Genomic DNA, 12,678 nt, shown 5'->3' with positions numbered 1-12,678 from the left:
GGGATCTAACTGAGAAAAGATGATGACTAAAAGCGAACTGTTGGGTCAGTACAGATTTCTTTCAAGAACTGTTTTCTTCAAAAAATCAGTACTTAGAGATGTAAATGAAGGACATAACTTGCGTTTAAATTTTCTGGCTTGACGATTCTGCCATCGTTGTCAGTTCTTGTTACATGGAAATTAAATGGTTTTTTTTCTCCTTTTCAAGTCTACAGAGTCTGTCTGTGAAGTTGAAGCTCTTATGGAGAAAATGAAGCAGCTACAGGAGTGCAGAGATGAAGAGGAAGCCAGCCAAGAAGAGATGGCTACACGTTTTGAAAGAGAGAAGAGAGAAAGCATGTTCGTGTGTTCTTCAGGTAGAGCAGATGTAGTCTATATATATATATATTTATTTACACTTTTCCAAATCACTTGAAGAAATACTTAGTACCGCAAAAGGAAAAAAAAAACCTGTTATTATATGTCTCAGAAACGTTACCATTTCTTTGAAGGGATCAAGATCAGGGGTGCCTTGTTTTCTTCCAGGAACACTTAAAAGCAAAGTAGTGCCAAGATTTGTGGCTTCTCTCAAATACACCATAACACTCACCAATATTATGGTTAATAGAAATTTCCAACAGAAATGGAATCTCTCTCTCGAGATTTAAAAGTTTCACAAGAGATGTAAGCACCTCACAAGACATTGTAAAAAGAAGTCCTTAACACACTTCGCTATTTAAGTGTATGAAACACTACTTTTCAGATGACTCTGAGATAACAGCTAATCTGTTACAAGCTTAGGGTTGTTGTGGGCTCTTCAACAGAATTTCCTCTAAAATAAACTTGGCGTGGAAGTTTTAGAGGTCTCCTTTAATAAGCTCTCTGTTCCGAAGCAGATTTTCCCTTGACATTTTACAGACCCTTGAAGTTAGGAGCACAGTGTCCTCTAGACTTAGGAGATAGAGTGAAGACTGGTACATAAAAGAAGGGAGAAAAGATGTTTGTCTGTAAGAAAGAATCTGAGTGTTTTTCATGGAGTTGCCTCTAAAAAGCATAGTTGCAGTCACACTGTGCTGTACCAAAGAATTTTAATACGGGTAGTCCAGTGAAACTGTGTTTATTTAAAAAGCACAAAGACTCCCATTCTTCTGTAAGAGTTCCTCTAGCAGACTTCCAGTTTGTTCTTACTGAAGTTGTGTGAAATTTTGTTTGAAATTAACAGAAGATGAAGAATCGGCACCGACAAGAGATGTGTCTCGTCACTTTGAGGATACCAGCTATGGTTACAAAGACTTCTCCAGACATGGAATGCATGTGCCCACCTTTCGCGTTCAGGTAACAAGGATGGGGGCTGCTATCAGGAGCCTTAGTGCGTGATCTGTTTGTTGTGCCAAATACCAAACCTGGAAATTGCTGTGCTGTAACTTACTGCCCCGTGGACGAGAAGGCTTAAAGCAAGCAAATGAACAACCCCCCAACACTGTCTGTTGTCCCCCCCCGCCGCCCCCCGGATTGTTTGCCCTGACACAAATTACATTAAATCACTAGGTTTTCACAAGTTCATTTCTGAAATGCTCCATTCTGCATTTTTACTTACTCTAAGGATTATTCCTGGGAAGACCATGGCTATTCCTTGGTTAATCGTCTTTACCCAGATGTGGGACAACTACTTGATGAGAAGTTTCATATTGCTTATAATCTGACTTACAACACAATGGCCATGCACAAAGATGTGGATACCTCAATGCTAAGACGAGCTATTTGGAACTATATTCATTGTATGTTTGGAATAAGGTCAGTTTTATTACTTTCGCTCGATACACATCAGACTTGTTAGCATTGGCTTTTTTTTCTTTCTCAGATTGAAGCAAAGCTATTTATTAAGCAAACGTATGCATTTTTAAACGTATTTTTATTTACGGGGGAGGGTCAGTAGTGCTGCGAATTACACAGTAATTTATTTTGCCATAGGAACTTACAAACAATGCAAGCGAAATAACTGGTTCTTGAGAATGAAGTTTTTCTTTCAATTCCAAACAGATACGATGATTATGACTATGGTGAAATTAATCAGTTGTTGGACCGCAGCTTTAAAGTTTATATCAAGACTGTGGTTTGCACTCCTGAAAAGACCACAAAAAGAATGTATGATAGCTTCTGGAGGCAGTTTGAACACTCTGAGAAGGTACAGTTTGCATGCGTGCTGAGGGACGCGGGCGGTAGATCCGTTTGCCACGCTAACGGCCACAGCTACCCAGCTAGCATTTAAGCTTTAGCTGATGTTACCGGGATTCTGCTCGCATTCAGTAATTTCCTTAGGAGGTGTAGTACTTCCCAGGCTGAAATAATTTTTCTTTTCCTACTGCATGTTTGCTAGCTAACAGCTGACATGGACTGTGCAAGCTCTGAACCGTATGGGGAGGTTAGACGTGCGAACGGTACAGCTTCACCCCGACTGCAGCTTTCTCCTCCGCTGTCAGTTGGTACTGCCGATGTCCCAGAGAGGCAGGGAAGAGATGCGGGGTCCGTCCCTTGGCCTTGGGCCCAGAGCAGCTTGCTTGCTGGCCCGAGGTCTTTGCAGTCCTACGGTCATTTTTAGTGTGAATGGTCCCAAAGCAGTTACTTTGTGTTAAAGCCTGAAGTCCTGCTGCTGGGTTACAGTCTGAATTGCACCTCCCAGTAATATTTCTTGCTGTTAACTCTCGGCTGGCTGCTCCATCCAGTTCACGTCCTCCAGTTTTTCTCTGGAAAAATATTTCTAGGCCCCACTTAAAACAAATGCTGATACAGTGCTGAAACGTAAATGTGCCTTAATCGGTGTTTGTATCATCAGAGGCTCTGTTTCTTGCTAAACTCCTTGTGAAAATAGTTTAGATACCCCCAGTTATAATAGGGGTACTGTAACTACAATGATGTAAGGTTGTTCAAGTCAAATACTACATATGTTTGTTTTGGTTAGACTAACTGATAGAGACGAGCTTTTCAAACACACAAATCCTTTAAAGCCCAAAACTTTGCATCTCCATAGCCATCAAAATCCAGGGATCGTACACGTACGTGCCACTGAATGCAATCACCATCCCTCCCCATGGAAATCATGCGAATGAAACCACACACAGCCATTACGTGCCAGAACAACCTCACAGCCAACCTGCTGTCAGTGAGAGAATACTTTCACCCCCTCCCCCCCACAGTTTCTGATCTCATCCTCAAAGAAATACGGTAAAGACATGGAGGAGATGAGCTGGGGAATGAAAGTTCTTACCTCCGATAGCTACTGAACACCTCTGTCTCAATAAAGATAATAGTTTTATGGCATGTTACAATTTTTCTTGTGCTTCACCTCGGCTAACCGCTCCATGTTGTTCAGGTGATAGTGACCTGTGTGTTTCTCTCTCTGTCCCACAGGGGCAAACGACCTTATCACCTCTTCCTTTGCTAACAACCCCCTCTGCTCCGCAGGTACCAACCACCCTTTTGCCTTTAATTGATTAACTTAAGCTAAATTTGAACAATTATTTTCAAGCTGTGCCTAGTCTGCTGCTGAAGAAGGGCTCGTGTGCTTGAAAGCTTGTCTGTTTTTTCCAGCTAAACCAGTTGGTCTACTAAAGGATGACTACCTCCTCCTATGAACCTGGCCCTGCTTAAGCGTACCTGTGACCCGTTGCGGCACTGTGCTGCAGTGCTGCGTACGGCGCTCGTTCGGTCTTTCCTCCCTCAGCAAGCTTTACGGATAGAACTAATTATCTGGGTAGCTGAAACGCAAAGCGCTCCCCCGCTGCTATTGCAAACACTAACACGAAAACCACAGCCCCACAGACTTCCTTTCACTGGAGTACGTTATTGTAAGCACGCCGTTAAAGCGTAACTTCTTTTCTTTCCTGAAGGTCCATGTAAATTTGCTTCTGGTAGAAGCTCGGATGCAAGCCGAACTACTTTATGCTCTGAGAGCTATTACTCGCTATATGACCTGATGTCTCCGGCTGCCTGTCGACGTTCGAATGTTCTGCAGCTGCAGTATGGCAGAGGAAGATACGAAGCCTCAGGACCAACGGTAGCTATAAGTTAAGATGCCCATTGTGCCATAACTCCTTTAGTTTCAGCTATTTCCGTGTTTGGAACATCACTGCTGCCACTCGGCAGTGAACGCTTGGCAGTTGACAGGGTTGTGCAGAAGTGCTGCCTGCGCATGGTATTTTGGCTTTAGACAGCACGGGACACTCTATGAACTTGTGGCAATATAGCAAATGATAGATATATAGATCTTGTGTTAAGGCAAATACTACGGGAGTTGGAGCGTGAAAAGAAGCGGGACTTGATGACATTTGCTTTCCCTACGAGAATAATTTTAGAAAATCTTGATGCTGCTATTTGTGCTGGTGGAGTGAACAGACACGGGCTGTTCCAGTTAAGCTAAAAGTGAAAGTGAGCACTGCTATTGTCTGAGCCTTTATTGTGTGTGGTTTCAAAAAAGCCTTGTTATTTAGATTTCTTTTTTAATCGGAACTAAACCTTTTCTGTCCACACTGATAATTTGAAAGATAGCAGTCAATTCTCTCAAATAGTTTAGCCTTAAAATGCTACAGGACATTTGTTCAGCATTATTTGGTGAGCTCCAAAGTGCAATGGTCTTCCTATGGAAAGAAGAGGACTCGAGTCCTCAGAGCTTCTGAGAGATCTAACTACGTGAAGGGTCGAGTGGCTCCTTGTCCTGTTTTTCAAGGATGAACCGATACCTGTTGAGGAGCTAGGACAAGGTGTGGGAATGTTGTTCTAGGCTGCCCAACAGTCCTACTGTATTACATGCCCAACGCTGGTCTTACTGATTTTTGCAGTTGCTTAAATAACTAGGCTAAAAAACATCTATTTTTAGTAAATCAAAACATGATTAAAATGCTGACGTTTAATATACAGTGGTTTTGGAGAACACATGAATACTTTTGTATGAGTGTGAATTGCTTTTTAAATTTGTCAGTATTATTGGTATTTTTTAAATAAAGGTAACAACTTTTTCCCTTGGCGTTTTTGTGTGGTTTAACTTTACGCTTCTGTTCTTTGAACGGGTAAGTAAACCAGGAAGACCATTTTAAAATGTTTGAAACAGTAACTGAGCAAACATACTTAAAATGACAAAGCATGACTTTTTCAACTGAGTCTAAAATGATGGGAGAAAACAACGTTTAAAAAACAGATTTAGATCTTCGCTAAAACTGCAGTAGGAACGCCTCTCATCTACTCCTGATGTTTTCATCCTTCCCACGGTCCTCCTCTATATAGTAGTATACCTCTTCTGGTATACTCTGTCGTATAGGGTTTCTCTTTCCTCACAGGTAATGGCTGTGATATGATTGGAGATTCCAACTGTATGCTTATATAATCGCTTATTTTCAATAACGAGGTCTAAATGTTATTTTGAGAGCTAAACTGATTTTAAAATCCTTCAGTAGTGAACTTTTAGTTCCCGATTAGGCTGCTAATTTCCAGAGGCTAGTGCCAAAAGGGGTGTCTGGCATGAGAAGGACGGTCAGGTCTGTGCAGTCAGGCTGCAGAATGTATGGCAAGAGGCACCGGGAGGGGGGTTTCCTACAAGGGAGTGACAAACTCTTTTGGACACGCTCCTACAGCTGGCTTGTACACTCAAGTGTAGAAACTCCTGCCTGCTTACAGGAAGGTAGGAGCCTTATTTGTAAGGCAGGAAAGAAATGGATTTTCCCAAGCCCACAGGTAGAATTAAATCCAGATTTCTGTCCCCTGGCCTGGTTCTCAGCTCAGACTGGTTTCTCTTACTACAGAACATTCCAAGAACAGTTTTAAGCTTGCAGTCCAAGAAGGTAAAATATCTAAGATCTAGGGGAGAAAGATTAATAAACTGTCAAAAATTGTGACTAACAGGAAGCATCTGCTGTTTCCTCTTAACTAAAAATACAGGATTTTTAATGTTCCAAAAACAGAGCAAAACTTTCCTGTCTAAGGGCATACCGTAAAGCTAAGCTAGGCCTAATAAGGACACAGAAAAAGTGTCTTCCCAGTCTGTAAATGGAGTTTCTGCAGCACCTGATTCTCCTGCTGCTTTTTTGGGAGGGTCAAAGGTAGACATGAATTTTTCCGAGAAGCCTAAACTGGCCCTTTCCATCCTGCGCTCTCCAGACATAGGCAGGTACCTGCAGGCACTCGCTTCCTTTTCAAGCAGTACGCACTGCAGTGTGTGTGTGTCAGTGGCTTCATACGGTCACGTTTTCAAACAGAGCACTAACCACAACAAGCCAGGGGCAGGTGTGAGCTGCAGGCTGTAAGCCCGGATGGCTCCTGCAGAGCCTCAGCCTGTGGCTGCAAAGTGCAGCAGCTCATGTGTGCGCAGCAGCAACCTCTCATGCACCTCGGACGTTGCAAGCGCTAGTAGTATTGGCAACTCACCCCAAAAGACCGTGTGGGTGGGGGATCCTGCCCAAAAGGCCAGGCAACGCGTGGACGGAGAAGGTGTGTGCCAGTACAAGTGAAGGGACCTAAATGGCTGGTGGCTGTGTGGGCCCAGGCAGAACACTGTTTAAAAAAAAAAAAACAAACCCACACAGGATTTTCTTCTGAGTCTGTGCTTAGAGGAGTGTGGCAAAGCCATCTGCCCCGCGAGCCGCAATTAACAGCCCTCCCCAGCAGCCCTTGCCTTTCCATCTTCTTTGTAGGTTCAGTTCAAAACTTTGTGCACGTGTGTGTGCACACGCCCCACCCCAGATAAAAAAGAGCAGCGTGACAGAGGACAAGGACTTGGTCGCTAAACAGGACCAGGCTCCTGAAGTCAGAAGGGAGCTTCTGCATTGAGGTTTGTGGCAAAGACGCCCAAATGGTAGAAGCAGCCGTAAGAATACAGCAGAAATTCAGCATTTTGGGGCTCATTCCTGTTACCCACAAGTTTCGTTCAGAGAAAGACGTGGGCCTGTGCAGCTCCATGGGAGCCACTGCTGGGTGTTGCTGTTAGGTGCTCCGAGGCCTCTGCTGCCCTCTCTGCTCTACCCAGCACCTCTGAACGCGCCTCTTCCTGAAGCAGTCGCAGGCCAAACTCTGAACGCAAGGCCAGAGCTCACACACAGCGGCTGCCCCAGCTTTGCACTCCGCTACGGGATACCCAAATTTGCCCTGTGCTACAGGACACACTACACAGTGCTCCAGGCCCTTGTTTACAGTTTGATGGGTAATGACTGACATACATAACTAGCATTTTCTTTGAACAAATCGTGATGGCCTACAGAGCCACCTTGACTTGAGCAAACCATCCGTTTCAAGCTGCCTTCTGACAGATACTCGGCGCTTGTCAAGTCTGGTTAGACCTGCTGACAGGACTTGGCCACAAGGCCTTTTCCACTGCATCCCCACCCTGCACTACACAGCCTGGTGTTTGCCGGCCATTTGCCTCGACGCGAATGCCAAGAACAAATGCCTCTAGCTCCCTCCCCACAGGGGAGTACTTACCCATCGTCCTGTCTTTAATACCCCCAAAAAGCAAATCCATTCTTTTTTCCAAGAAACAAATGGGGCATTGAAGCCATTTATCTTCCCCCTCAACTTCAGCTGAAATTAAAATGGCAAAAGATGGAATGATAACTGACATCTTTCTGAGCTCAGCAGAGCTGTTGTTGGAGCCAAACTATACTGAACTGCTGAGCAGTTCTCTCCCGCGGATTGCAGCGATGGAGGCTGCCACGTGCGCTCCCTAAGTGACTCACTGCAGGGCTGAGCCTTGCTGGTCACAAGAAATACCCAAGCTGCTGGGACAAAAGGAACGTTGCAAATTTCATTACCTTCACTGAAGTTCCCTCCTCACCAGGACCATGAAATCTCCCCTCCCTGCCCCATCAACAGTAAAGAAGTCCCCAAGAATGTAGAAGCAGGGACCTAAACTAGGAAAAAACATTCCCTGCCCTTCTACCTCCACTCTACTTCCCAGCCTCCTCGCTTCGTCTCCTCACCTGGAAGCAGAGGTCCGGGCACTGCCAAAGGTACAGCGGTGCCACTCGGCGAGCTCTGAATGGCTGCCTCAGAAAAACACATTCCTCCAGCCTCTCTGCAGGGATTGCCAGGCTGGAGACTTGCTCTCCTGGCGCACACAGCACAGTGCGAGGCTGCTGACCCTCAGGATGGGAGCTGGGAGCCCGGCAGCCCCTGCACAGCGGTTTACTCTTAGTAATCTGAGGTCAGAAAAGAGACAAACGGGTCAGGTCTGTAAAGCTTTCCGTAGCTAATTGGACTGTTAACGCTTGAGGCCAGGGATGCACCTGCTGAGCTAATCCATGGGCTAAAAGCAGAGACTTCTGCACACTGAAAGGATGAAAACTGAGCAATAAACAAGCCAGCAGCAGTCGGAAGGAATGTGAAGGATGTAGAGCCCTTTTTTGCCCCGTGGATGGAGACACGAGCCCAGGGGAGACGGCTGGTCTGAGAAGTACAAGTGCACAGGTGGCTCCTGGGGACGTGGGAACAACTGAAAGAAGAACACGCCAGCCTAGCTCAAATCTTCTCTTCCATCAGGGATATGGGTGTTTTGCCTTAAGGTGTGAAGTCCCAATTCAGAAAAGCCTCTTTCCAGCACAGCTGGGCCTACGTCCCACAAGCACCAGGGCAGGAGCTGGGATACCCTAGCCACACAGTATCGGGTAAAGAAGGGGGCTCCAAAGGAAAGGGGAGCGCCTTTCCCCCGACCATTGACAGCACTCAATCTGAAGAGCAAAGCTTATGATAGAACACAGCAGAATGCCCCAATAGCATTTGGGTTACTCTGTCGTGGAATTTCATATAAAGTAGAAGCGTGTCAAAGTCTGTAGGTAAGATGCGCCTCCTGCCATGTAACATTCTTTTACAGTGCACAGCATTTTTGGTACCGCAGAGGTCCAGGTAATCAGTGGTAATTTACCTTTTAAAAATTAAAAGTTCAGCAAATAGTTTTGTTTCATTTTCCCAGCCAAGAAATTACGCAATTAATAGACAAATCACACTCAACAGGTGCTTGATCAGCTCAAATATATTGTAAAAAGTAATTACACATGCAAAAATTTCATACATGCTTCTCGAAAGATAGTATCCAGTATATAAATGCCAGGCTTTACTGACTTTTTTAAAATTAACTTCCCGTGCTCTCTGACATGCTTACCGATGGCAATGTACAGGTATATTAGATACATAAAGCTGTACGATCTACACCACAAGAAAAAAAAAAAAAGATTGATTAAAATGGAGTAATAGTCACAGTTGGAAGAAAGGAGTGATGGCTTTGAATTCTGTCAAGAAGTTTTTCTGCCACAGGTTTGAACTCTCTTTCCCAATATAGTTTGTTGTAGTCCCTCAAATCTCTGTCGAGGCTGTAATCCAATGCTAGCTCTTCATCTATAATCAAGGAAAATACCATCATCAGTTCTGAATAAAAATATACCCAACCACGTATTTTTTGAGCACAGCACATACAACTTATCAGTTGTGTATGTTGATGGCTTAAAAACAACTCCATGTTTAACTAAGTGTCACTGTCTGAGGGACTTTAGCTTTAATGGAAAATAAAGAATGTTAAGGTCAGTAAAACAGTAAAAAGGGTACTGCAGGCTCTATTATTCTTACACCTCACAGGTGTAGCTAAACTGCATCTCCAAGATCAAGCATTTACTGTGACTGTCAGCCTGGAAACTACTCGGGTTGTAACATTACTCACAGCAGGTTTGCTAATGTAAGTAATCTATTCATCTAACTACTACAACTATGTTTTTCCTGTCACAAATTGCTTTGCTAATCCAGTTCATGAAGACTCTTTCAAACTGTATCTGCTCTCATAGGTGAAGAACATGAACCACACTGGTTACTGTGTTACTGATGCCCTCCCGTCCTCGCAAACTTCATAAATAATAGGACGCTCTTAAGAGAGACAAGCAATGTTAGGAATGAAAAGAAGTCGTCACTCGGTATTCCCCCTCCATTTTGCCTGGCATTGGATGTGGCAAAGAAACAAACCCTTACAGAAAAAAGCAATCGGTCTGCAACCAGAGGCATGCTCCTGAATCGGGAATCTAGAAGCGCAACTGATAATGCCGAACAAATGTTTTCATAGTTTAACAGAAGGATATTTGACAGCCTTTAGGCCACAAACGGACCTAAAATGAAGATGCAATCCTGCACCCAGTGATGGGCAGCGTGACTTATCTTTGTCCTAGACTATGAAAGAGCACCAGATTCACAATCATCTGTTAAATAACTAACTCTATAAGGGAGCTGAGCTTACTGCACATTCACAGCAGGTGAAAGACAACTTGGAGCTGAAGAGAAACTCCAGTTACCCACATTTTGAGTCAAACTTTGTGTAGAAAAGAGATGCTCGAACAGCAACTATTCCCATTTAAAAGAATGCCAAGGTGCCTACGCAGAGCATATGGCCTGAGCTGCAACAGCTGTAAAGGAAGAGACGACATTACTCTTGCATGGAGACGGGCTCCGTTTCATAGAAAGTTACCAGTAACTGCCAACAATACTTGACTTCTATGTCACTGCAGTGTTTCTAAATTCCCAAAATTAAAGAGATGCTGATTGTGAGGTAGATTCCGAAAGGGGTTCTGCATAAAGAGAAAATAATGCTTAGAGGCTTTCTGTAATAAAATCAAGAGAAAAAAACAGGTTCTTTCAAGAAGGAAGGCATGTCTCATCTCTGCAGGAAGAAACCCTGTAATCAGAGAGAAGATCCAGCCTCAGACATCAGATCTATATTTGATGGTATCATAGGATAATTTAGGTTGGACGGGACCTCTGGAGCAGAGCCACCGTAGATCAGGTTGCTCTGGTCCATGTACTGTTGCGTGCTGAACATCTCCGAGGATGGAGATTCCACAGCCTTTCTGGGCAGCCTGTTCCAGTGCCTGACCCCTGCCATGGTGGGAACTTCTTTTCCTAATACTTAATTGGAATTTTTCTTATTGCAACTTGTGCCCATTAGCTCTTGTCCTGTCAATGGCACAGTAGCCCAACACATGTAAAGTGAATCTCAGCAGCGAGAAGTGAGAGACCCTGAAGAGAAAGATAAGGGATTGTGGTTTTTGTTTTCAGGCAGAATTGCTTTGCCTACTTCTGAAATGATTTTTCTACCCAAATTAACTATCTTCTAAGACACAGCAAGAGACATTTCTCCCTTTTAGTAGACAGCCGTGCCCCCCAGAAGTTGACTGAATGTTTACAGAATCCCTGAGGTCGGGAATTCCAGCCTACAAGAACAAGGGTCAGAACCAGTTCAAAAGCTGAAGTGTTGAACCAAACCAGTAAATTTCCCAAAGCAGAATGTGAGTAACACTGGGGATCAGCGAGGATCAGTGTCCCACATGCAAGCTGTGCATCCTCAGATAATTTAATTTTCCCACGACTCTCCTCAAAACTAGCAAAACTGGGTACTGGCCAGACAGCATATGAACTGGCTGCAAGCCCAAGAACAAGACAAGCACGCTGGGTCTGCATGCTGTGGGAGAAGCTGAAAACTAGAGTACAGACTCCAGTCTGCAAGGGCTACCCATCCCTATAACTCCGACAAGACGGGGGCCAGGAGCCCTGGACGCTAGTCTCATGCCACGTAAGAGTTACATGTACTGAGATTCCAAAATAACCTCCTGGAATTGATAGTGGAAGTAAAGGTTAGCAGAAGAAAAGTCTGGAAGAGAGGGAGAAAGGAGATTTCACTGAATGACCAAACAGAAGAATGTTCTCAAGACAGAGGCTCATCTCCACTGCGGCTCCTGAGGGGCCGGGGCAAGGCAAAGCTGCAGCCAGGAACCTGGAAGCACCAGCCTCCAGGAGCTCTGAGCCAATAAAGTGACATGAGACTCAAGAGCAGCTGAAAGAAGGTGAATGACAGTGCCGTTGGAAAGCAGTGCCTCTGCGTCTCAGGCTGCTGGGATCAGGCAGGGAAAAAGAAAAACAAATGGCGCCTTTTGTCCAGCCTTTCTCGGGCCCAACATCTTTCCAGGCTATTTCCACTCCCTTTTGGCTCCCTCATACCTTCTGTCATCTTGTGCCAGGTAGGGGAAAGAAAAATAAAGGGGAGGAGGCCAAGCACAGCAGGTGAAGTGAGGTGTCTGCTGTGCCGTGCTCCACTTTTTCCGCTTCCTGAGGGTGTGCTGATGCCTAAGTACAGTCCACTGACTGTCAGCAGTTGCCTCCTGCTTCCTGAATGATAGAATCAGAGCAATGACGGTTCAAGGCTGTTACTGGATGCAATGGGAGGAGGAAGACGTGGGACAATATTAACCAGCTGCTATTACTAAAATTTGTTGGCTCTTAACACACAGAGAAACCAGATCCAATGAATAGGATGCGCTTTTTCTACAGCTACTGACTACAGTGTGAAGAAAGACTAGCTTTCTGATTTAATTCTGACCTATTTTTAATTAATTGTCATTACAGTTGCATAACAATTGCAATTGTAACTACAGTTGCAATTGTACATGAACTTCCAGTTCACGAAAGCTGCACTAGTTAATGAGAGTTCCAATTACTACCCAGCCTGGACTCTGCAGTCAAATTAATTGCTGGAATAAGCAGTGTTAAATGCAGAGGAAAAAATAAGTAAGAATGTTCCAAAACCAAGATATATAGTGCTTGCTGCATGCCAGAAAATTCAAGCATGATTGTGGCTGTAAAGTTTGCAGTTCTGTTGCAGAATGTTAAAAAGTGCATTAATGATCTTGA

The 12,678-nt window shown here is 44.4% G+C and overlaps 2 protein-coding genes across 11 annotated transcripts in view; one reads left to right on the top strand and one right to left on the bottom strand.

The window, feature by feature from the left end:
- SESN1 (sestrin 1) overlaps positions 1 to 4,991 on the top strand; it is an 87,092-nt gene extending 82,101 nt beyond the window's left edge. For all 5 annotated transcript variants that reach the window (XM_076333371.1, XM_076333375.1, XM_076333372.1 and 2 more), the window contains 5 exons: positions 209 to 356; positions 1,202 to 1,314; positions 1,583 to 1,773; positions 2,020 to 2,164; positions 3,867 to 4,991. In XM_076333371.1, the coding sequence (XP_076189486.1) occupies positions 209 to 356; positions 1,202 to 1,314; positions 1,583 to 1,773; positions 2,020 to 2,164; positions 3,867 to 3,953 (684 nt within the window). In that variant the 3' untranslated portion in view covers positions 3,954 to 4,991. The remainder of the gene's footprint in view (positions 1 to 208; positions 357 to 1,201; positions 1,315 to 1,582; positions 1,774 to 2,019; positions 2,165 to 3,866) is intronic.
- A 3,980-nt stretch (positions 4,992 to 8,971) lies between these two features.
- Positions 8,972 to 12,678, bottom strand: part of ARMC2 (armadillo repeat containing 2) — a 76,975-nt gene continuing 73,268 nt past the window's right edge. For all 6 annotated transcript variants that reach the window (XM_076333364.1, XM_076333366.1, XM_076333367.1 and 3 more), the window contains one exon: positions 8,972 to 9,351. In XM_076333364.1, the coding sequence (XP_076189479.1) occupies positions 9,194 to 9,351 (158 nt within the window). In that variant the 3' untranslated portion in view covers positions 8,972 to 9,193. The remainder of the gene's footprint in view (positions 9,352 to 12,678) is intronic.

The sequence above is a fragment of the Aptenodytes patagonicus genome, chromosome 3 (genome assembly GCF_965638725.1).
Source record: "Aptenodytes patagonicus chromosome 3, bAptPat1.pri.cur, whole genome shotgun sequence".
In the NCBI taxonomy this organism is placed as follows: Eukaryota; Metazoa; Chordata; class Aves; order Sphenisciformes; family Spheniscidae; genus Aptenodytes; species Aptenodytes patagonicus.
The sequence above is the reverse complement of the archived record's forward strand: the minus strand, read 5'-3'. Positions and strand labels throughout refer to the sequence as shown.